The sequence below is a fragment of the Chlorocebus sabaeus genome, chromosome 7, assembly GCF_047675955.1.
Source record: "Chlorocebus sabaeus isolate Y175 chromosome 7, mChlSab1.0.hap1, whole genome shotgun sequence".
Classification (NCBI taxonomy): domain Eukaryota; kingdom Metazoa; phylum Chordata; class Mammalia; order Primates; family Cercopithecidae; genus Chlorocebus; species Chlorocebus sabaeus.
In genome coordinates, this window is record NC_132910.1 from 78,708,953 (window position 1) to 78,730,502 (window position 21,550).

Below are 21,550 nucleotides of genomic sequence, written 5' to 3' on the forward strand. Positions count from 1 at the left end.
TATATAGCAATACATGTGTTAAGGATGCCAAATTTGTGAAGAACTTGGGTTTAAAAGTGGAAGAACATTGGACAAGGAATAAGGAATCCTGGACTGAACCTCACCTCCTCCTGTTTCCTTAGCTATGAAGCTAGTGGGATAGATTTTATCTTCTCTCCAGGCTCATTCAGCAGTAAAATTCTATGTCTTATAGGATTTTTTCTTTGAGTCCTCAGAAATTGTTATTCTGTAGAAATACTGTGTTTGACCATATATTCCTATATGCTTTGGGTTCTTATGCTCCTATTTTCCTTTTTAACATAACTGATAAATGTTATAAAGGAATATTTCATTTACTTATTTGATAATATTTAGTAATATAAATTAGTTTTCCCTATCTTATTTAAACATTGAGGTACCTACTCTGCACCAGACACTATTCTAGGAGCTTGGGATACAACAGTGGACAAAACAAAGTTTCTTCCTTCATGAAGCCTATTTTCTAATGGAGGAAAGAAAATAATTAGAAAATAGTATGCTAAGAAGAACCAGTGTCAAGCAAAATAATAGAACATGGTAAGGATGAGAGGTGGGAGTGACTATTTTGAAAGGTCTCTGATCATGTCAAGTGATACTTGAACAGAGACCTGAATGAAGTGAGGGAGCAAGCCATGTGGCTCTCTCGGGGCAGAGCTTCCAGCAAGGGGAACAGCAAATGCAAAGCTGCAGAGCATTACTGCCTGAGCTCCGCCTCCTGTAAGGTCAGCTGTGGCATTAGATTCTTATAGGAGTGCAAACCCTACTGTGAACTGTCCATGCAAGGGATCTAGTTGCCCAGTTCTTATGCGATTCTAATGCCTGATGATCTGAGGTGGAACAGTTTCATCCCGAAATCATCCCCTAGGGGCTGGGAGAGTGCTGGAGCAGACTGAGAAGAGAGTGGAGGAAGAGATCACAAAGGTAGCAGGGCCAGCTTATGCATGGCCAGATAGACTATGATAAGGACTTTAGGCTTTGTTCTGAAAGAGATGATACATTCTTGAACAGTTCTGCCCAAAGAAGGGACATGATCCATAATATTTTTTAAAGAATCACTCAGGCTACTGTGGGTAGAACAGGAAACAGAATAGCAAGGGTGGAGGCAGGGACCAGTTAGGAGGCTTTCAAAATTCTGAAAGCAAGAAATGATTATAGCTTCTGGATTCTGGATATATTTTGGAGGGCAAACCAAAAGAATTTGTTGAAGGATTAGATAAAAGCTATGAAGAAAAGGATCAAGAATCACTCCACTGTTTGGCCTGAAACTTATAAGAAGTCTTTATAGTCCAAATGAGTCATTGTTTTGCTAATGCTTTTAATCAGTATGAAATTTAGAGATTATGGGTCAAAGGAAGACAAAATGCTGCTTTAAATATATAGTTTTTCAATTTATTACAGAATTATCTGCTCATTTAGAACATATTTATTAAGCACCTACTATGAACCAGGCACTGCTGCTTTTAAAACACACAAAGATTGTATATTGTCTGTGCCCTGGGGAAAAAAGTTTATAATTTTCTATCTTCCACTGTGGAAGACAGGTCTATAAACTGCTAATATAATATAATGCACATACTAATAACATAGGGCTGTGAACAAAGTGTTCCCTAGAAAAGTCAAGGGACACTTTATCCATGAAGCCTCCTTTAGGATATGGTATTTAAATATTGAGGAAGAGTAGAAATTTTCCTGCAGATAAGAAGAATGTCATTGCAGGCACTTAAGTATTTGGATCAGCCAATTCAAATTAATCTGTGAAAACATTTTAAAGTAATACTAGTAATACCAGTTAATACTAACAATACTTATTAATTTACAGAAAAAGCAAGGACTAAATAGTGAAGACCGTTCAGATTCCGCAAAGTCGGTGTCTTCTCTTAACCCTGTTAAAGAACATGGTGTGTTGTTTGAATGTTCACCTGGAAACTGGACTGATCAGAAAAAAGCAGCACCAGTTATGGCCTACTGGGTAGTAGGGTAAGTGGGAAAAAAAGTATTTGAAAGTAAAGTGTTAGAAAAGTGAAAGAAAACTGATAAAGGAGATTAACATTTTAAAATGTAGGCACGGAATTTTTAATCTAGCTATAATATTTTAATATATTTTATTTTATTTGCTAAGTATCTCCTTTAAATCCCTTCCAAGTATTTTTCTATTAAAAATTACCTTACAAAATTAAATTTTAGTAATACACTGAAAGAATAATTCCACAGTTTTTCTCCTCTTCCCTTTTTCCCCTGCTTCGTTCATTTCTTCCTCCTCTCCCCTTTCTTTCCCTCTTTCCATCCTCTCCCTTTTCTTCCCTTCCCCTCTCTCTGCCCTGTGCCACAAGACCATGCCCAATCAGGACCCTGCCCACCTTTGTTTCCATCTCCTGTCTTCCCTCCTCTTCCATCCGCTGTGCACCAGCTGCATGAGTACCAATCAAATCTTGTTTCTGCTGTTCCTTCTGCGTGGGATATTCTATCCCTTGACCTTTGCACTTCTGGATCCTTGATATTCAGACCAGTGCTAACAGGTAGGTCATCTTGTCAGAGAGGATCCATGATCTCTTTCCCTCATCAAAGTGGCTACTCAGTTATTCTCTATATCACTCTTTTATTATTTTCTTGTCCTTCTCCACCTTCCACCCTCATTACAATGTCAGCTTCATGAGGTCAGGAATTGTATCTTTCTTGTCCACCACTGGCACCTGCAACAGTACCTGGCACATAATATAGTCACTTGATAAATATGTGATGGTTGAGTAGGTGAGACTGTGCCTGGCAAAATGTGGAACTGGTGGTGGGGTTGGTGGGCGGTGGGCAGTATGGCAAACACAGAGACATAGTCATTGCCTCTACGGGCCTTATATCTAGCAAAAGAATTATGAAATATGCTCAAATATCTATATATTTATATATCTATATTATATAGATATAGAGAGAAATCCTATATATGTGTGTGTTGTATATACATATATGTAAAATGAATTAGGTGATACAACCAAATGCTATAGGAATTCTGAGGAGGGGGCAAAATCTAATGAACAAAGACCCAAACAATGGAAATTATACAGCACAGCAGTGAGCAGACTGGTTTGCCAGGATGGTAGAGGAATGACATATACAAAGATTAAGTGAAAGATCAAGTTGGGAACCTAAGTTAGGACCACTGCAGAAGGTTCTTTGAGTTGGAGTAAAGGTTGGTGGAGGAAAGGGCACAGAATTAGTTGGGAGTAGGGGTAGTGGACATGTACCAGGTAGTATTAAGCTGTATGATAGACACTTTACAGACATTATCCAAAGCAGAAATTCCCATATGATGGTCCATGGGATTTAGAATCACCTGAGTCACTTGTTAAAATCCGAGATGCCTGGGCCCCAGATCTACTAAATCAAAATCTATGAGAGTGGCAATCTGTATTTTTAGTAAGCTCTCTTGTGATTATCATATGAACCAGGCTTGGGAACATCAGTGTAAGCTTAATTCCATGTAGTTGTACTACTGGAAGATTAAACTGGGAGCAGCCAATGGAATGATGTGCACATGAGAGAGACTAGAAATGAGAAGACCAGTTAGGCACACATGTAGCTGTTCAGTGGAGTGTTAACTACGTTCATGACTATAGGAATAGAAAGAATCAAAAGATATTGAATTATGATAATGCAGATTTATGCAGAACAGAAATTTAAGAAAATCAGGCAGAATTATCTCCAGTTTAAATAGATCAATTTATATAAATTAGTATTGATTAAATAGATTCAAATTTTGACTCTTTAAGAAAATCAAATAAAATTTCAATGTTAATTCCAATTCGGTTCTGTTTGCCAAAAAAAGCTACCATATATTTAATGTTTTAATAAAAATTAAACATTAGAAAGTAAAGAGCAATAAAATATTTAATAACTATTGTGCCTATGATGCTAGTGCTATTGCCTTTATTGTAATAACTAGATTTACTATTTAAAAATTTGGTGGTATCGTAATACATATTGATAAAATAGTATTATTACACTCCAGAGCAATAAAAACTAATTGTCCTAAGGCATATATTATTTATTTAGAAATAAATCTAGCTGCTTTCTCCCTAGTATAGATTTAGATTTGTGGATTTTAAATTTACTACTGATACTTTCAGAAACAAAAAATTAATTGGACAGTTAGAGTTTTTGTTGTTGTTGTTGTTGTTGTTTTAATTTCTGAAATGAGTGTGTTCTTTTCTTCTGCAGGAGACTTTTTCTTCATCCAAAACCTCAAGAACTTTATGTCTGTTTTCATGACTCAGTCACAGAAATTGCCATTGAAATAGCTTTTAAATTGTTCTTTGGGTTAACCTTGTAGCTATGCTTTCTTGATGTGTAGAAATACATGCATAGAGGATTAAACACTGTCAGAATTGCTGAAATCAATACAAAAAGAGATAAAATTTAGCTTCTTTTTACTTTTCAATATTGAACATAATATTGTTAAATATTGATATGAAATGCTGTTGGATTTGATATGTTAAATCTTAATTTAATATTGTAAGACTTTTGAGAATATACTTGATCAAAATGTGAAAGAAGGGATTAACTTATTGCTATTTTGATATATAATGTTTATTTATTGACTAGTTTGAAATAATGTGAAGTTTTTTATATAAGATTAATATAGGAAATGTTTACTCTTGAAAACTATCCAATTTGTTTATTTTTCTCAAAATTCATACTGATATCTGGTGAAACAATTATGATTGGGAGGAGGTGACCAGGTGCTGTAGCTAAGTAGTGCTATGACCATGAGCAAGTTTTTGTACCTCTCTAAGCTCAGAGTTTTCATGTAAAATGAGATGATTGCATTGAGGTTTCAAAAGTCCCTCTTAAGTAAAATGTGCTTTTATTTTATTTTAGTTTTAGTTTTAGTTCTGGGGTACATGTGCAGGATGTGCTGGTTTGTTACATAGGTAAACATGTGCCATGGCGGTTTGCTCCACCTATCAACCTGTCACCTAGGTATTAAGGCTAGCATGCATTAGCTATTTTCCCTAATACTCTCCCTACCCCCACAATAGGCCCCGGTGTGTATGGTTCCCCTCCCTTTGTCCATGTGTTCTCATGGTGAGCTCCTACTTACAAGTGAGAACCTACATTGTTTGGTTTTCTGTTCCTGCGTTAGTTTGCTGAGGATAATGGCTTCCAGCTTCATCCATGTCCCTGCAAAGGACATGATCTCATTCCCTTTTGTGGCTGCACAGTATTCCATGGTGTATATGTACCATATTTGCTTTATCCAGTCTATTGCTGATGGGCATTTGGGTTGATTCCATGTCTTTGCTACTGTAAATAGTGCTATAATAAACATACATGTACATGTATCTTTATAGTAGAATGATTTATATTCCTTTGGGTAATGGGATTGCTGGGTCAAATGGCATTTCTGGTTCTAGATCTTTGAAGAATCACGACACTGTCTTCCACAATGGTTGAACTAATTTACATTCCCAACAGTGTAAAAAAGCATTCCTATTTCCCCACAACCTTGCCAGCATCTGTTATTTCTTGACTTTTTAATAATGGCCACTCTGACTGGTGTGAGATGGTATCTCATTGTGGTTTCAAATTGCATTTCTCTAACAATCAGTGATATTGTGCTTTTTTTTCATATGTTTGTTGGCTGCATGAATGTCTTCTTTTGGGAAGTGTCTGTTCATGTCCTTTGCCCAGTTTTTAATGTGGTTTTTTTTTTTTTTCTTGTAAATTTGTTTGAGTTCCTTATAGATTCTGAATATCAGATCATTGTCGGATGGATAGATTGCCAAAATTTTCTCCCACTCTGTAGGTTGCCTGTTCACTCTGATGATAGTTTCTTTTGCTGTGCAGAAGGTCTTTAGTTTAACTAGATCCCATTTGTCAAGTTTTGCTTTTATTGCAATTGCTTTTGTGATTGCATCATGAAATCTTTGTCCATGCCTATGCCTTGAATGGTATTGCCTAGATTTTCTTCTAGGGATTTTATAGTTTTGGGCTTTACATTTAAGCCTTTATTCCATCTTGAGTTAATCTTTGTATAAGGTGTGAGGCATGGGTCCAGTTTCTATTTTCTGCATATGGATAGCCAGTTCTCCCAGCGCCATTTATTAAATAAGGAATCCTTTCCTCTTTGCTTGTTTTTCTCAGGTTTGTTGAAGATCACATGGTTGTAGATGTGCAATCTTATTTCTGAGTTCTGTATTCTGTTCCATTGGTCTATGTGTCAGTTTTTGTACCAGTATCATGCTGTTTTGGTTATTGTAGCCTTACAGTACAGTTTGAAGTCTGGTAGTGTGATGCTTCCAGCTTTGGTCTTTTGGCTTAGGATTGCCTTGGCTATTCAGGCTCTTTTTTTTGATTCCATATGAATTTTAAAATAGTTTTTTTCTAATTCTGTGAAGAATAACAATGGTAGTTTAATGGGAATAACATTGACTCTATGAATTACTTTGGGCAGTACGGCTATTTTCATGATATTGATTCTTCCTGTCTATGAGTATGGAGAATTTTTCCATTTGTTTGTGTGCTCTCTGGTTTCCTTGAGCAGTGGTTTGTGTTCTCCTTCAAGAGGTCCTTCACTTCCCTTGTTAGCTGTATTCCCAGGTATTTCATTCTCTTTGAAGCAGTTTTAAGAGTTCATTCATGATTTGGATCTCTGCTTGCCTATTGGTGTATAGGAATGCTGGTGACTTCTGCACAATGATTTTGTATCTTGAGACTTTGCTGAAGTTGCTTATCAGCTTAAGAAGCTTTTGGGCTGAGACAATGGGGTTTTCAAGATATAGGATAATGTCCTCTGCAAACAAAGATATTTTGACTTCCTCTCTTCCTGTTTGAATACCCTTTATTTCATTCTGTTGCCTGATTGCCCTAGCCAGAACTTCCAATACTATGTTGAATAGTGGTGAAAGAGCGCATCCTTGTCTTGTGCTGGTTTTCAAGGGGAATCCTTCCAGCTTTCGCCCATTCAGTATGATATTGGCTGTGCGTCTGTCATAAGTGGCTCTTATTATTTTGAAATATGTTCCTTCAATAACTAGTTTATTGAGAGTTTTTAACATGAAGGGATGTTGAATTTTATTGAAGGCCTTTTCTGCATCTATTGAGATAATCATGTGGTTTTTGTCTTTAGTTCTGTTTGTGTGATGAATTACGTTTATTGATTTGCATATGTTGAACCAGCCTCACATCCCGGGAATGAAGCCAACTTGATCGTGGTGGATAAGCTTTTTGATGGGTTGCTGGATTCAGTTTGCCAGTATTTTATTGAGAATTTTTGCATTGATGTTCATCAGGGATATTGGCCTGAAGTTTTCTTTTTTTGTTGTATCTCTGCCAGGTTTTGATATCAGGATGATGCTGGCCTCACAGAATGAGTTAGGGAGGAGTCCCTCTTTTTCAGTTATTTGTAATAGTTTCAGAAGAAGTGGTATCAGCTTCTCTTTGTATTTCTGGTAGAATTCAGCTGTAGATCCTTCTGATCCTGGGCTTTTTTTTGGTTTGTAGGCTATTAATTACTGCCTCAATTTCAGGACTTTTTATTGGTCTATTCAGCGATTCAGCTTTTCCTGGTTCAGTCTTGGGAAGGTGTATGTGTCCAGAAATTTATCCCTTTCTTCTAGATTTTCCAGTTTATTTGCACAGAGCTGTTATAGTATTCTCTGATGGTTGTTTATATTTCTGTGGGATCAGTGGTAATATCTCCTTTATCATTTTTTATTGTGTCTACTTGATTCTTCTCTCTTCTTTATTAGTCTGGCTAATGGTCTATTTTGTTAATCTTTTCAAAAAACAAAAAAAAAGAAAAAACCCCATGCCCCCAGATTCATTTATTTTTTGAAGGGTTTTTCATGTCTCTAGCTCCTTCATTTCCACTCTGATCTTGGTTATTTCTTGTCTTCTGCTGGTTTTCAGGTTTGTTTGCTCTTGGTTCACTAGTTCTTTTAGTTGCGATACTAGGGTGTCGATTTGAGATCCTTCCAGCTTTTTGATGTGGGCATTTAGTGCTATAAATTTCCCTCTTAACAGTGCTTTAGCTGCACCCCAGAGATTCTGGTACATTATCTCTTTGTTTTCATTGGTTTCAAAGAACTTCTTGATTTCTCTCTTAATTTCATTATTTACCTAGGAGTCATTCAGGAGCAGGTGGTTCAATTTCCATGTAGTTGTGTGGTTTTGAGTGAGTTTCTTACTCTTGAGTTCCAATTTGATTGCACTGTGATCTGAGAGACTTTGTTATTATTTCAGTTCTTTTGCATTTGCTGAGGAGTGATTTACTTCTAACTGCGTGATCAATTTTAGAGTAAGTGCCATGTGGCACCAAGAAGAATGTATATTATGTTGTTTGGGGGCGAAGAGATCTGTAAATATTTATCAGGTCTCACTTGATCCAGAGCTGAGTTCAAGTCCTGAATATCTTTGTTCATTTTCTGTCTCAATGATCTAATATTGACAGTGGGGTATTAAAGCCTCCCACTATTATTGTGTGGAAATCTAAGTCTCTTTGTGGGTCTCTAAGAACTTGTGTTATGAATCTGGATGCTCCTATATTGGGTGCATATATATTTAGGATAGTTAGCTCTTCTTGTTGAATTGACCCCTTTACTAATATATAATGCCTTTCTTTCTTTTTTTAATCTTCATTGGTTTAAAGTCTTTGTCAGAAACAAGTATTGCAACCTCTCCTTTTTTCTGTTTTCCTTTTGCTTGGTAGATTTTCATCCATCCTTTTCAGTCTGTGTCCTTGCATGTGAAATGGGTCTCTTGAATACAGCACACTGATGGATTTTGACTGTTTATCCAGCTTTCCACTCTGCATCTTTTATTTGGGGTATTTAGTGCATTTACATTTAAGGTTAATATTGTTATGTGTGAATTTTATTCTGACATCATGATAGTAGTTGGTTATTTTGCTGACTTATTTATTTTTTTGCTTCATAGTGTTACTGATCTGTGTATTTCAGTGTGTTTTTTATAGTGGCTGGTAACGGTTTTTCCTTTCCATATTTAGTGCTTTCTTCAGGAGCACCTGCAAAGGAGGCCTGGTGGTGACAAATTCCCTCAGCATTTGCTTGTCTGAAAAAGATTTTATTTCTCCTTCACTTATGAAGCTTAGTGTAGCCAGATATGAAATTCTAGGTTGGAAATTCTTTTCTTTAAGAATATTGAAAATTGGCCCCCAACCTCTTCTAGCTTATAAGGTTTCTGCTGAGAGGTCTGCTGTTAGTCTGATGGGCTTCCCTTTATAAGTGTCCTGGCCCTTCTCTCTGACTGCCCTTAACATGTTGGGCATGATGGATGATTGACATTCATCCATCTCAGCCTTAGCCCAGGTCTGTGCCCTTGCTGGAGACATGTTGCAATCTTTTGGAGAAGAGGCATTTTGACTTTCTGAGTTTTCCATATCTTTGCATTCTTTCTCATTTTCATGGGTTTATCTACCTTTGATGTTTGAGGCTGCTGACTTTTGGATGGGGTTTTTGTGGTGTCTTTTTTGTTGATGTTGTTGCACTCTGTTTTTCTTTTAGCAGTCAGACCCCTCTTCTGTAGGGCTGCTGCAGTTTGCCTGGGGTCCACTCCAGCCCCTATTCGCCTGGGTCTCTCGCATGCCTGGAGATATCACCAGTGGAGGCTGTAGACCAGCAAAGATGGCAGCCTGCTTCTTCCTCTGGGAGCTCTGTCCCAGAGGGGCACTGGCCTAATGCTAACCGGAAAGCTCCTGTATGAAGTGTCTGGAGACTCCTGTTGGGAGGTCTCAGTCAGGAGGAGCAGGGTCAGAGACCCACTTAAATAAGCAGTCTGTCTGACCCTTGACAGGGCGGGTGTGCTACACTGAGGGGAATCCCCCTCATCTGGGCTGCCTTGACTCACCAGAGCCAGCAGGCAGAAAAGACTAAGATCACTGATCCATGATACTGCAGCCATCCCTCCTCCTAGGGGCTCCTCTCAGGGTTATCAGTGTTTTGTCCATTAACCCCTGGCTGAGGATGCTGAGATTCTCACAGGGAAGCCCTGTCCAGTGAAGAGGAGTGAATCCGGGTCCCACCCCATCTCACCAGTGCCAGCAGCAAGGGAAACTGGCCAGTTGGAGCCACAGTGATGGTGGGCTTCCCTACCTCCTTCCCCCACCTCCTCCCCCACTTCCAGAACTCAATCTTCTTAGGCAGTTTCTAGCTGCCGGGGGAGGATCCCAAGCCAGTGGGTTTTAGCTTATGGAGTTCTGTGAGGACAAGGGCAGCCTGGCTTCAGCCCCCTCCCCATGAGAGTGAACAGATCTCCTGTCTCACGGGAGTTCCCAGAACCAGAATATGCAAATACTCCGGTGTCTCAGTGCTTACTCAAAGTGGCTGCCCACCCAAGCACAGCTTTGTGCTTGGGACCCAAAGCTCTGGTAGCATGCACTCAGGAGGGGACCTCCTGATCTAAAGGTTGCAAGGATCTGTGGGAAAAGCCTGGTTTTCAGGAAGGGGAAGCAAAATCCTTTACCATCTCCCTTGGCTGGAGGAGGGAGTTGCCTTTGCCGTGTGCAGCTTCCAGATGGGGTCTTGCTCCACCCTGTTTTTGCTCACTCTCCGTGGGTCAGGCCAGCCACCTAGTCAGTCCCAATAAGAGAACTTTGGTACCTCAATTGAAGATGCAGAGTTCACTCACAGCTTTCTTCCTTCTCGGTGGAAGCTGCAGAGCAGCGCTGCCTCTCTCTGACCATCTTGGCTCTCTGTTCACTCTTTTTTTTTTTTTTTTTTGCTTCTTGCATACTGGTCACCTCCTAAATTAGTAATGTCCAAGTACTTATTCCTTATCAAATACTTTTCATTAATTTAACCCAGTACATACCTCACTGTGGGGAAGGGGGGGGAAAGATGAAAATTAAACTTACTTTTTATTTATTTGATTCTCTTTAAGTTTCAAGTAAGCTCGATTTTGACTAAGATATACATACATGTATTTTTTTTAACTATTTGTCAACTTTCATTGTTTTTGTTTTTGTTAAAATATATTCAGCAGCTGGGCTTGGTGGCTCATGCCTGTAATCTCAACACTTTGGGAGGCTGAGGCAGGTGGATCACTTGAGTCCAGGAGTTCAAGACCAGCCTGGGCAACATAGCAAAAACTCTGTCTCTACAAAAAAAATACAAAAATTAGCTGGGTGTGGTAGCGCTCTCTTGTAACAGTCCCAGATACTTGGGAGGCTGAGGTGGGAGGATCACCTGACCTCAGTCGGTTGAGGCTGCAGTGAGTTATGATCATGCCACTGTACTCTATCCTGGGCAACACAGTGAAACCCTGTCTCAAAAAAAAAAAAAAAAATCACATTCAAGTATATTACACATGCATTTTATATAATTCATGAATTTCAGGAAAGCTGCATGTAAATCTTTTTTTAAAACTAAATCATGTTAAAGACACTCAAAAAGTTAACTGAAATTCTATGGTGACTTCTTTTATAAAATACTAATTTTTGGCCGGGCGCGGTGGTGGCTCACACCTGTAATCCTAGCACTTTGGGAGGCCAAGGCAGGCGGATCATGAGGTCAGGAATTTGAGACCAGCCTGACCAACATGGTGAAACCCCATCTCTACAAAAAATACAAAAATTAGCTGGGCATGGTGGTGCACACCTGTAATCTCAGCTACTTAGGAGGCTGAGGCAGGAGACTTGCTTGAACCCAGGAGGTGGAGGTTGCAGTGAGCTGAGATCACGCCACTGCACTTCTGCCTGGGGGACAGAGCGAGACTCCATCTCAAAAATATGTATATACTAATTTTTATCTTAGAAATATAGATCATTATGCATTGGGTTTTTTCAAAAGGGGGAACACTTTAGTGAACAATAGTTTACTTGACCTTTAGTTGGAAAAGAAAACTAATGGTGGATAATTTTCTGTGGCTATGAGAATTTGGTAGATTGAGAGAAAGGAAGAACATCAATACTGCATTTTTACTTGACATTTAACCTGTAGATCCTCCTAGAGGTTCGATGCCCCCAAGACATTCCAACACTGAGCTGTTTCTTCTTCAGGTCTTAAGCTTTGAAGACAAGCTATGCCAGCACATCTAAAATCAGCCTCTGCATTTTTCTTAAACATGAGCTGTCCAGCTTAATCAAAACTAACTGCAAAACAGTGGGTGTACTGTTTGAGTCATTTGGTCTTAAAAGAATCACTATTATCACTCTGTCATACTTTCAGAGATTTTCACCTAAGCATTTAAGTTGCAAACCACTACATATTTGTCCCATTAGTGACTAGTGGGCCTTAATTTTGGCATTCAAATTAAGGTAAAAAACCTTGGTTCTTGAAATGCTATAGAAAATAGATTGACGCCAGACACAGTTGCTCACACCTGTAACCCCAGCACTTTCGGAGGCTGAGGCAGGCGGATCACTTGAGGTCAGGAGTTTGAGACCAGCCTGGTCAACATGGTGAAACCCCGTCTCTACTAAAAATACAAAAATAAAATAAAATAAAATAAAAGCCAGGCATGGTAGCAGGTGCCTGAAGTCCCAGCTACGTGGGAGGCTGAGACAGGAGAATTACTTGAACCCGGGAGGTAAAGGCTACAGTGAGCTTAGCTCGTGCCACTGCCACTCCAGTCTGGGCAACAGAACAAGGCTCTGTTTTAAAAAAAAAAAAAAAGCTTGAAATATCCTCCCCTTAAGATCACAATATTGTCACATGCTACCATTTGACCCACAACTGCTGTCTTAGGGCTGCTTATTTACATATATATGTATTAAGACACTTTGCTCAAAACAATTTATTAAATGTCTTAAATTTCTGGAAATGTCCCTGAAAAGACCATGAACTACTTCTAATACTGATAATTATGAATAAATGTAGCTGTTGATCACCTCAGATTTTCATACAAACTGAACTAAGTTAGGGTTTTATCATAGGGTACTTTTTGTTTCATTTAATGAAATTGTGATGTGCTGAACTGCTTTCCTGGTGTCACAGAAACATGAGGCCATCACTCAATAATGGAAATAAAAAGGCAGAGCAGACTACTGATCTTAATAAAAAGAAAATTATTTGCTGTATTGTAGATGTGCACTGTAATTTCCATGTTAAAGGGCACTGCATTTTTAAGAAATAAAATCACACATCTTATTTTTTCATGTCTAAATGGATATTGAACTAAACTCTGTAGGCAAACTTAGCTGCCTATTTTTCCAAATATGTTCAGAAGCACATCTGAAACATCAAACTAATTATCAGACAATAAAGTGCCTAATACTTTATTAAATAAAGGGGGACAAGATGATAGTGCAGATATCCTAGAAATATGCTTTAGAAGACACAGAAACATTGTTGAGTTTCATTAGTATCATGCAAATGTTCCCTTCCACCACCGACTATTGATGTGAAAAATGATATATAGGTAGCATTTTTTAAAATATCAAATTCTGTCTCATCATGTTTTAGCCCCCCAAAATTACATTTTAGACTCTTACTTTCTCTCCCTCTCCCCTTTCTTTAGCTCTTGTTTTTGTCTTGCCAGAGAAGTGTAGCTAGCAAGGGAATGATTCTTATTTGTGCCAAGGGACCATTGATGATGCTGTATAATGGCAAGATAGTATTTTGTAATACCTGCTTTTTTATATTTCTAATACAAATGAGCAAAGCTGTGAAACCAATTTACTAGGTTTTTCTGCTTTGAACATTATTGTACATGTTAATTCTTTCTAAACAGTGCCTGGCACATACTGCTTGCTATGAAAGTGTTAGCTGCTACTGCTACCATTTAGTATTATTATTATTAAATATCCATTGGTTGAAAACCAAGTAGTCAGCTAAATCATACCTGCTACTGTACAAAATGTTGGGGAAAAGCTGAGAAAAATCATTTATCAATAAACAGTTTTGAGAACAAGAATTTATACTTTGGATATTTTAAAATTATTAAATGTTATTGAAACTTTATGCACCAAAACTGTATGAAATAATTTTGCAGAATTGTGTTTCTATATTCTATGTAATTAAAGCTATTTTTATACTATATTGATAGTTTTAAATAAAACTGATTTGGAGGTTTGTTTGCAGTTGTATTGCCTTTTCATGCATTCATCCAACATGTATTTATTGCATATCTACCCTGTGCCAAGTGCTGATCTGAATGCAGAGGCTATAGCAATGAATAAAAGAGCTAAAAATTCCTGCCCTCCAATGGGATTTATTATGTTCCAATGGGAGAGGCATACCACAGACAAGATAAGTAAAGTAAAATATGTAAATGCTAAGACAAAAAATCATGAAGCAAGAGAAGGGGATATAAGATGTGGCAGACAGGGTGACCAAGGAAAGGGTTGCTGAGGTGACTGCAGACCTGAAGTGAGGAAACTAATCATGCTGATTTCTCCGGAGAGCAAAGTGAACAGAACAAAGGTCCAGAGACTACACTTTTAATATTAACATAAATCACTAGAATTTTTTTTCCTTCCCTTACCAGTAAGTAAAATCAATGCAGTAAATTACTCATTTTCAGCTCTGACCTATTGAAGAGTTGATTTAGTGCTCTTAACAAGGTTAAAAAGCTATTGGGCACAGTGGCTTACTACTGTAATCCCAGCACTTTGAAAGGCTGAGGCGGAAGGAATGCTTAAGTCCATGAGTTCAAGACAAGCTTGGGTTTGTCTTGATAGGGAGACCCCATCTCCACAAAAAATTTTAAAAATTAGCTGGATATGGTGGTCTTTGCCTGTAGTCCTAGCTACTTGGGAGGCTGAGGTGGGAGAATCACATGAGCCCAGGAGTTCAAGGCTTCAGTGTGCCATGATCTTGCCATTGCACTCCAGTCTGGGTGCAGAGTGAGACCCCGTCTCAACAAAAAGTTTTTTAAAAGGTTACAAAGCTACATTTCTAAGTTGATACTTTCACTTTTGTCTGTCTTCTACCGATGAATACATGTCAGAAATAAGCTTGATATCATAAAGGAATATGATATAAACATTGGCAACTATCAAATCAAATGTTAGAGGAGGGCAGAAAGAGAAAATTGCCCTGGGGAGCAGCAGAACACTTCCTTTCTGTCCTCGGAGATGGTTCCTTTGACCTTTCTTGGCATCTTAAAAAGACACTCTTACCTGTAGTGATTCAAGTAATTTCCCCCTTAAATTTCTCCCTATGTGCCTGATAATGCTTCAAATTCCCTTGAAGGAGAATGAAACCTTTCATTTTTCAGATGTTTGCTAATAAAAAGCCAATTGTTTATTGAATTTACAATGAATTTGACAAAGGATTTTGAAGTCAATGCAATGGAAAGACTTTGTTTTGTTTAAGCCTAAGAATTAATTAATGCTTTAGACACATTAATCTGGCTGCTGCGTGTGAAAGAGAGAAACAGAGATTTGAGTTGAAAAACCCAGTTAAGAGCTGAATAAGCCAGTCAGGTGCGGTAGCTCACGCCTGTAACCCCAGCACTTTGGGAGGCCAAGGCGGGTGGATCACTTGAGGTCAGGAGTTTGAGACCAGCTTGGCCAACATGGTGAAACCCTGTCTCCACTAAAAATACAAAACTTAGCTGGGTGTTATGGTGGATGCCTATAATCCCAGCTATTTGGGAGGTGGAGGCAAGAGAATTGCTTGAAACCCGGGTTTCAGTGAGCCAATATTGCACCACTGAATTCCAGCCTGGGCAACAGAGCAAGACTATGTCTCAAAAAAAAGTTGAATAAGCCACCATGGAAAGGAAGTAGCACCAAACATATGATATCAGTAGCGTGCCAATTGATTTTATGTGAGGTAATCAAAATATTGACAACATTCCTGGTCTGGAATCCTGACCTAAATGGTTTTTTACTAGTGACAAGTACTAGTAGAAGGTTTATAACACACTTAAGACAAAGGAAAAATTAGAACCTAACATTCAAAAAAAGCTAAAAACTCTTCTCACATTTTATAGATGTGTTGTAAGGCTCTGCAGGTCCTACAGAGTAAGAGGTGATAAGATGGGATCTCCATTTATTTAAAACCACCAAACAAGCTGTAAAAAGGGATATATTAAATGTTATTATAGAAGGATCTCCACGATATATTAAGTGAAACAAGTGAGGTGGAAGAAAAAGACAAATGTTATGTACAGGCTAGATGTACCTCTACTGAGTATTTTTGCCAAAAGATGTCAAACCTGAATCTGCCAACCGCCTCTAAATGAGTTCTCAAAGTGCAGTGTGGAAAACCCCTCTGTGTCACGGAGACAGGAACACCGTGAGGTCAAAGGTATTTTCTTAAACGATACTATTATTTGCCTTTTTCACTTTCATTCTGTCCTGAATAAACTGGAGTTTTCAGTGGCTACATATGTGATATTGCAACAGACTGAATGCAAAAGCAGTAATGTGAATCCAGCTGCCTTTTATTAAGCCAGACATTAGAGATTCAAAAATATAAAACAATACTATTTTTCTACTACATTTTTTATTTAAAAGTCTTACTTATACTATCCTGTAATGGATTATTTTTATTTTAAATGAATTAAATGTTTTTAAATTGTGTTTTAATTTCTGAGTGGTAAATGCCAATATACATAACAAAAACAGAAGCTTCATTTTGTCTTCAATAATTTTTTTTAAGAGACAGGGTCCTGCTCTGTTGCCCAGGCTGGAGTGCAGTGGTGAGATCATAGCTCACGCAGCCTCCAACTCCCGGGATCAAGCAATCCTCCTGTCTCAGCCTCCTGAGTAGCTATACTTAGGACTACAGGCTTGTGCAGCCATGTCCAGCTTTTTTTTTTTTTTTTTTTGTAAAGGAGGGGTCTCACTATGTTGCCCAGGCTGGACTTGGCCCAAAGTTTTGGGATTACTGGTACCTGGCCTTCAATAATTTTTCAGTGAATAAAGAAGGGTCCCACAGTAGAAAAGTTTGTGAACTACTCTTCTAGATAGGTCATTGGCCCTCAACCCTAGAATTAGAATTACTTCAAACATTAGAATTACCTGGAGAATTTAAATACTGATGCCAGGCCTCACTTCTAGACGTCCTGATTCAATGGGCAGGGCCTAATCCCAAGCATCAATTTGAAAAACAAAACAAAACACCACTCATCCCTTTGAATGTGCAGTCTGGATTGAGAACCACTGCTCTGGATATTATCAATTTAAATACAATATGAAAAAGAAGAACATGTATTATGCAATGGGGGCACAATCAGCAAAACGACACAAAGTGACTAGACAAAGGATCCCTGCTTAATTAAAGGAACGGATTAAAGCAATTTCCAAGGGAATTTGAAGGATTAACAGGCACATAGGGAGAAATTTAAGGGGAACATTACTTGAATCACACTACAAATAAGACTGTCTTTTTTAAGATGCCAAGAAAGGTCAAAGGAACCATCTCTGGTCAAAGAGAACATAACGGATTAAAGCGATTAAGAAAGTGAAGGGGATAATACTGGTAATTAAACTAAATCTGGCCGGTGGCTCACGCCTGTAATCCCAGCACTTTGGGAGGCTGAGGTGGGTGGCTCACAACGTCAGGAGATTGAGACCAGCCTGGCTAACAAGGTGAAACCCCGTCTCTACTAAAAATACAAAATAATTAGCCTGGTATGGTGGCGAGTGCCTGCAGTCCCACCTACTCTGGAGGCTGAGTCAGGAGAATGGCAAGAACCCGGCAGGAGGAGGTTGCAGTGAGACGAGATGGCACCACTGCACTCCAGCCTGGGTGACTATGTCTCCAAAAAAAATAAACAAATAAAAAATAAAAATAAAAAACTAAATTCTGTTAATCTCACACCGCTGGTTGACTGCTCTGGCCTAGTCTCAGCTACTAAATGTCTTCATACAGAACTGGCTCTCCCTGGTCCCTCCACTCACCTTTCCTGCTCGGTGCTCACCGCCTCCGGACCCCTCCCTCATCAGAAAGCCCAGGCTCCGCTAGTAGAAGTGCGCAGGCGTCACCGCGCATCCAGAAGCCACGTGTCAGGAGTCACGTGTCAGGCATCACGTGTCAGGCACCACGTGTCAGGCGCCTAGTGGCTGGAGGCCGTTGGAGCGCCTGCGCAGCTTTTCCGAACGCCCCACGCCGGGGCGCAGCTCTCCCAGCGTCCTAAGAGTCACTTTCTCGCCAGGACGATGCTACAGCGGTTTTCAGCTTCCCTTCATCGTCGCTCCCACACTCATTTTTAGCCACTGCTGCCGGTTTTTTATATCGTTCTCCATCATGCATCGTGAGCCTCCGAAGAAGAAGGCAGAAAAGCGGCTGTTTGACGCCTCGTCTTTTGGGAAGGACCTTCTGGCCGGCGGAGTCGCGGCAGCTGTGTCCAAGACAGCGGTGGCGCCCATCGAGCGGGTGAAGCTGCTGCTGCAAGTGCAGGCGTCGTCGAAGCAGATCAGCCCGGAGGCGCGGTACAAAGGCATGGTGGACTGCCTGGTGCGGATTCCTCGCGAGCAGGGTGCGTAAAGGCAGGCCGCCCCGTCAGCCTCTCCCGGCGCCCCCATCAGCTTCCCAGAGAAGTGGGGTGGCTGGGAGGGGCACGATTGTGGGCCCCACAACCATGGTTACAGCTGTCAGTAATGAATTTGCTTCTTACCCTTCCAGAATTTAGTTTCTGAACCTAACAGGCTCTGCTTTCCCAGGGCTGCCTTGGTCCTGACCAAGTCCTGGTACAGGGGAAACCACTGCCTTATCTTTATCTAATCTGCTGCAGCGCGATTTACACCTTGGTGCACCTGTACCAGGTCCAGAAGGAAAGTGGTTGACCTGCCAGGTTTGAGGGAGATGCCCTTAGGCACTCTGCTATAACTAGTGTTGTAAGTTGCTTAAATATTTGTTGGTATAATCACCCCACTATGCTCCAGCGTTGGCAACAGAGTGAGACCTTGTCTCAAAAACTGTATGTGTATTTGTTGAAATAGTATGTCTAAGAGAAGTACAAATATGGAAGCACTGGGGCCTCCCAGTACTCTGAAACCTATTAGTGAAAAGAGGTTCTGCTTATTCTTGAACTACTGAAGACCAAGGAGGCACTTCGTTCTGCCCAAAATTCAAGGGGACGCTAAAACACACACACACACACACACACACACACACACCCCCCCTCAGTCATCAAGATAAAAAGTATTTTAAGGCCAGGTGTGGTGGCTCGCGCCTATAATCCTAGCACTTTGGAAGGCCGAGGCGGGCAAATCACTTGAACTCGAGCTCAAGAGTTCTAGACGAGCCTGGCTAACATGTTGAAACCCTGTCTCTACTAAATATACAAAAATTAGCCGGGCGTGGTGGCGCACGCCTGTAGTCCCAACTACTTGGGGGACACGATGCGGGGGTTTCAGGGAGCCCAGATCGCGCCACCGCACTCCAGACTGGATGACGGAGTTAGACCCTGTCTCAAAAAAACAAAACTTTAGGGTCCTTCCCTTTCCGAAGCCCCTTTCTTTCACTAGAGAGAGAGCTGTTCTCTTTTCTCTTTATTTTGTCTGTTAAACCTCCACTCCTAAAAACAGAAAAAAAAAAGAAAAAAAAAAAACTTTGAACTATTTTAATACAATCTTTTAAAAAATCAAGTCATGCAAAAAAAATTCATAACCAACACAATATATACAAGTTTAAAACAAAGATGGGATCAGTATTACCAGCTTTTCTTTTTGCATCAAGTGCTGTCCTTATTTAAAATTTCATTTTTGTTCATCATGAATTTTTTCTATTAATATTGGAATGATTTAAAGGAATAAATAACAAAAGTGCTTGTGAGCCATCACTGCAAAATGGCTCCCAAGTTAGCTAAAGGGATAAGTTTATCAGATATTTTTTATAATCCACCATATAGTTGGGTTCAATAGAAAAATCTGTATGATCTTTTAAAAAGAAATAGACCTATTTATTGTGTATTCTCAACAAGAAATGAAGTGGCTTGAACTCCAGCGCAGACCTTTCTTTTAGTCCTGTTCTAGGGCCAGATAATGTCCCATTCAAAAAAGCACCTTGTCCCTGGGAATGCTAGGGATGTGGTTACAACTCTTCCAGACCTGTGGCGTGGAGTATATGGGGTAAGGGGTAGAAACTTAATGCATCGTTTGGGAGCTAAGCTCGGATCTTTCATAGTTTGCCTCTCTTCACTCTTTCATTTAATTAAAGCAAGCTTCTCATTTCGCCTGATATTTTTTCAGGAAAAGCAAAGAACCTGTCTCTTCTTCATTTATATTCTAAGACTTCTGAAGAGAAGTAGAGGTCTGTTATTGGTTTTTCTGTTTTAAATATTTTGTCAGGTGAAATGAAGTATTCTGATCAGTTAGGGCTGACTAGTGCTAATTTATTTTATATTTTAAATGTTTTTCACAATATTTAAACCTAAACATATTCACTATGGCTCTTGTAAGTTCATGTCATTCTCAAATGTATCCTGGTCTCTGCTTTCTTTACCTTCCAAGATGAGAGCATCATAAGTAGAACTTGAAGATATTTTCTGTTATATATAAAGCTTTATGAAGGTACCATGGTGTATCCTATGCTAAGAGATCAGTAATTTACAACAAGGATACTATTGCCATCTAGAGGCAATTTTGGAAACTTGTGGGGCAATTTTTTTTATTTAGCACAAAGATAGAGGGTTGTAATCGTACATTACAATGATATGAAAGGCAAGGGCCAGGGACGTTAAACATCCTGCTGCTATATCCCAGCCAGTCATACACAGTGAAGATTTATCCAGCAACCTGAATGACTTTTAGATCTCCCCTTGCATATTCGTGTAGCAGTGAAACATGTTTAGATTCTCTAAGCCTAGAAATAACTTAACTCTGATTTACTTATAAACACATATTGTCTGGGGCATGGTTTTAGTATACACTGATTCCACTAATGCAGCTACCATATAAGGAAGTAGAGGAAAGATTGTACTTTCTTCTCTTCAGAAGTTTACTAAGAGTTGTTCATGGTTGCAAAAACTCATGTCAGCAACTCTGCTTATAGTATTTGGTCATTTATACAGGTTGAGTATCCGAAAAGCTTGGGACCAAAAGTTTTGGATTTTTTTATTTTTTCAGATTTTAGAATATTCGCATTATATTTACCAGATAAGCATCCCTAATTTAAAATCCAAAATGCTCTAATAAGCATTTCCTGTGCACATCATGTCAGTGCTCAAAAAGTTTCAGATTTTGGAGAATTTTGGATTTTTGGATTAGTGATGCTCAACCTGTATCATCTGTATTTGTAGCTATTGAATCTATGATGATTGTATGTGTACTTGTACACGTACTTATTTGACGTATTTCAAAATGTCAATATGCAGTTAATTACAAATGATTCTTTAAAAGTAGAAGCAAGCTTGACATATTTTGGTATGGTCATGACCTACCAACTTACTTATTTTAAAACATAAATTTCTTGCAATTTGCCTTCTCTTTCTTCTTTGAAAGTCAAGGCACATGCCCATCTCCAGTGTTCTGAAGATTGTTTTTATGTTTTCTCTAATTTTATTCACAACTTGTCCTTTCTTTAGGCAATGTGAAATGAGCTGGAGGAAGAGACATGAACTCAGAATTCACAACTAGATGCTCTCTAGTTTCTTACCTTATCTCTGCTTTCTTTCCATTACAAGGATA

General features: G+C 39.2%; 2 protein-coding genes across 6 annotated transcripts in view; both read left to right on the forward strand.

The window, feature by feature from the left end:
• The window catches only part of INTU (inturned planar cell polarity protein), a 105,169-nt gene extending 91,122 nt beyond the window's left edge, over window positions 1-14,047 (forward strand). For all 5 annotated transcript variants that reach the window (XM_007999753.3, XM_007999751.3, XM_007999752.3 and 2 more), the window contains exons 15-16: window positions 1,838-1,995; window positions 4,228-14,047. In XM_007999753.3, coding sequence (XP_007997944.2) covers window positions 1,838-1,995; window positions 4,228-4,339 — 270 coding nt within the window. In that variant the 3' untranslated portion in view covers window positions 4,340-14,047. The remainder of the gene's footprint in view (window positions 1-1,837; window positions 1,996-4,227) is intronic.
• A 4,120-nt stretch (window positions 14,048-18,167) lies between these two features.
• The window catches only part of SLC25A31 (solute carrier family 25 member 31), a 35,211-nt gene continuing 31,828 nt past the window's right edge, over window positions 18,168-21,550 (forward strand). Inside the window, exon 1 of the mRNA XM_007999756.3 lies at window positions 18,168-18,399. Coding sequence (XP_007997947.1) covers window positions 18,168-18,399 — 232 coding nt within the window. The remainder of the gene's footprint in view (window positions 18,400-21,550) is intronic.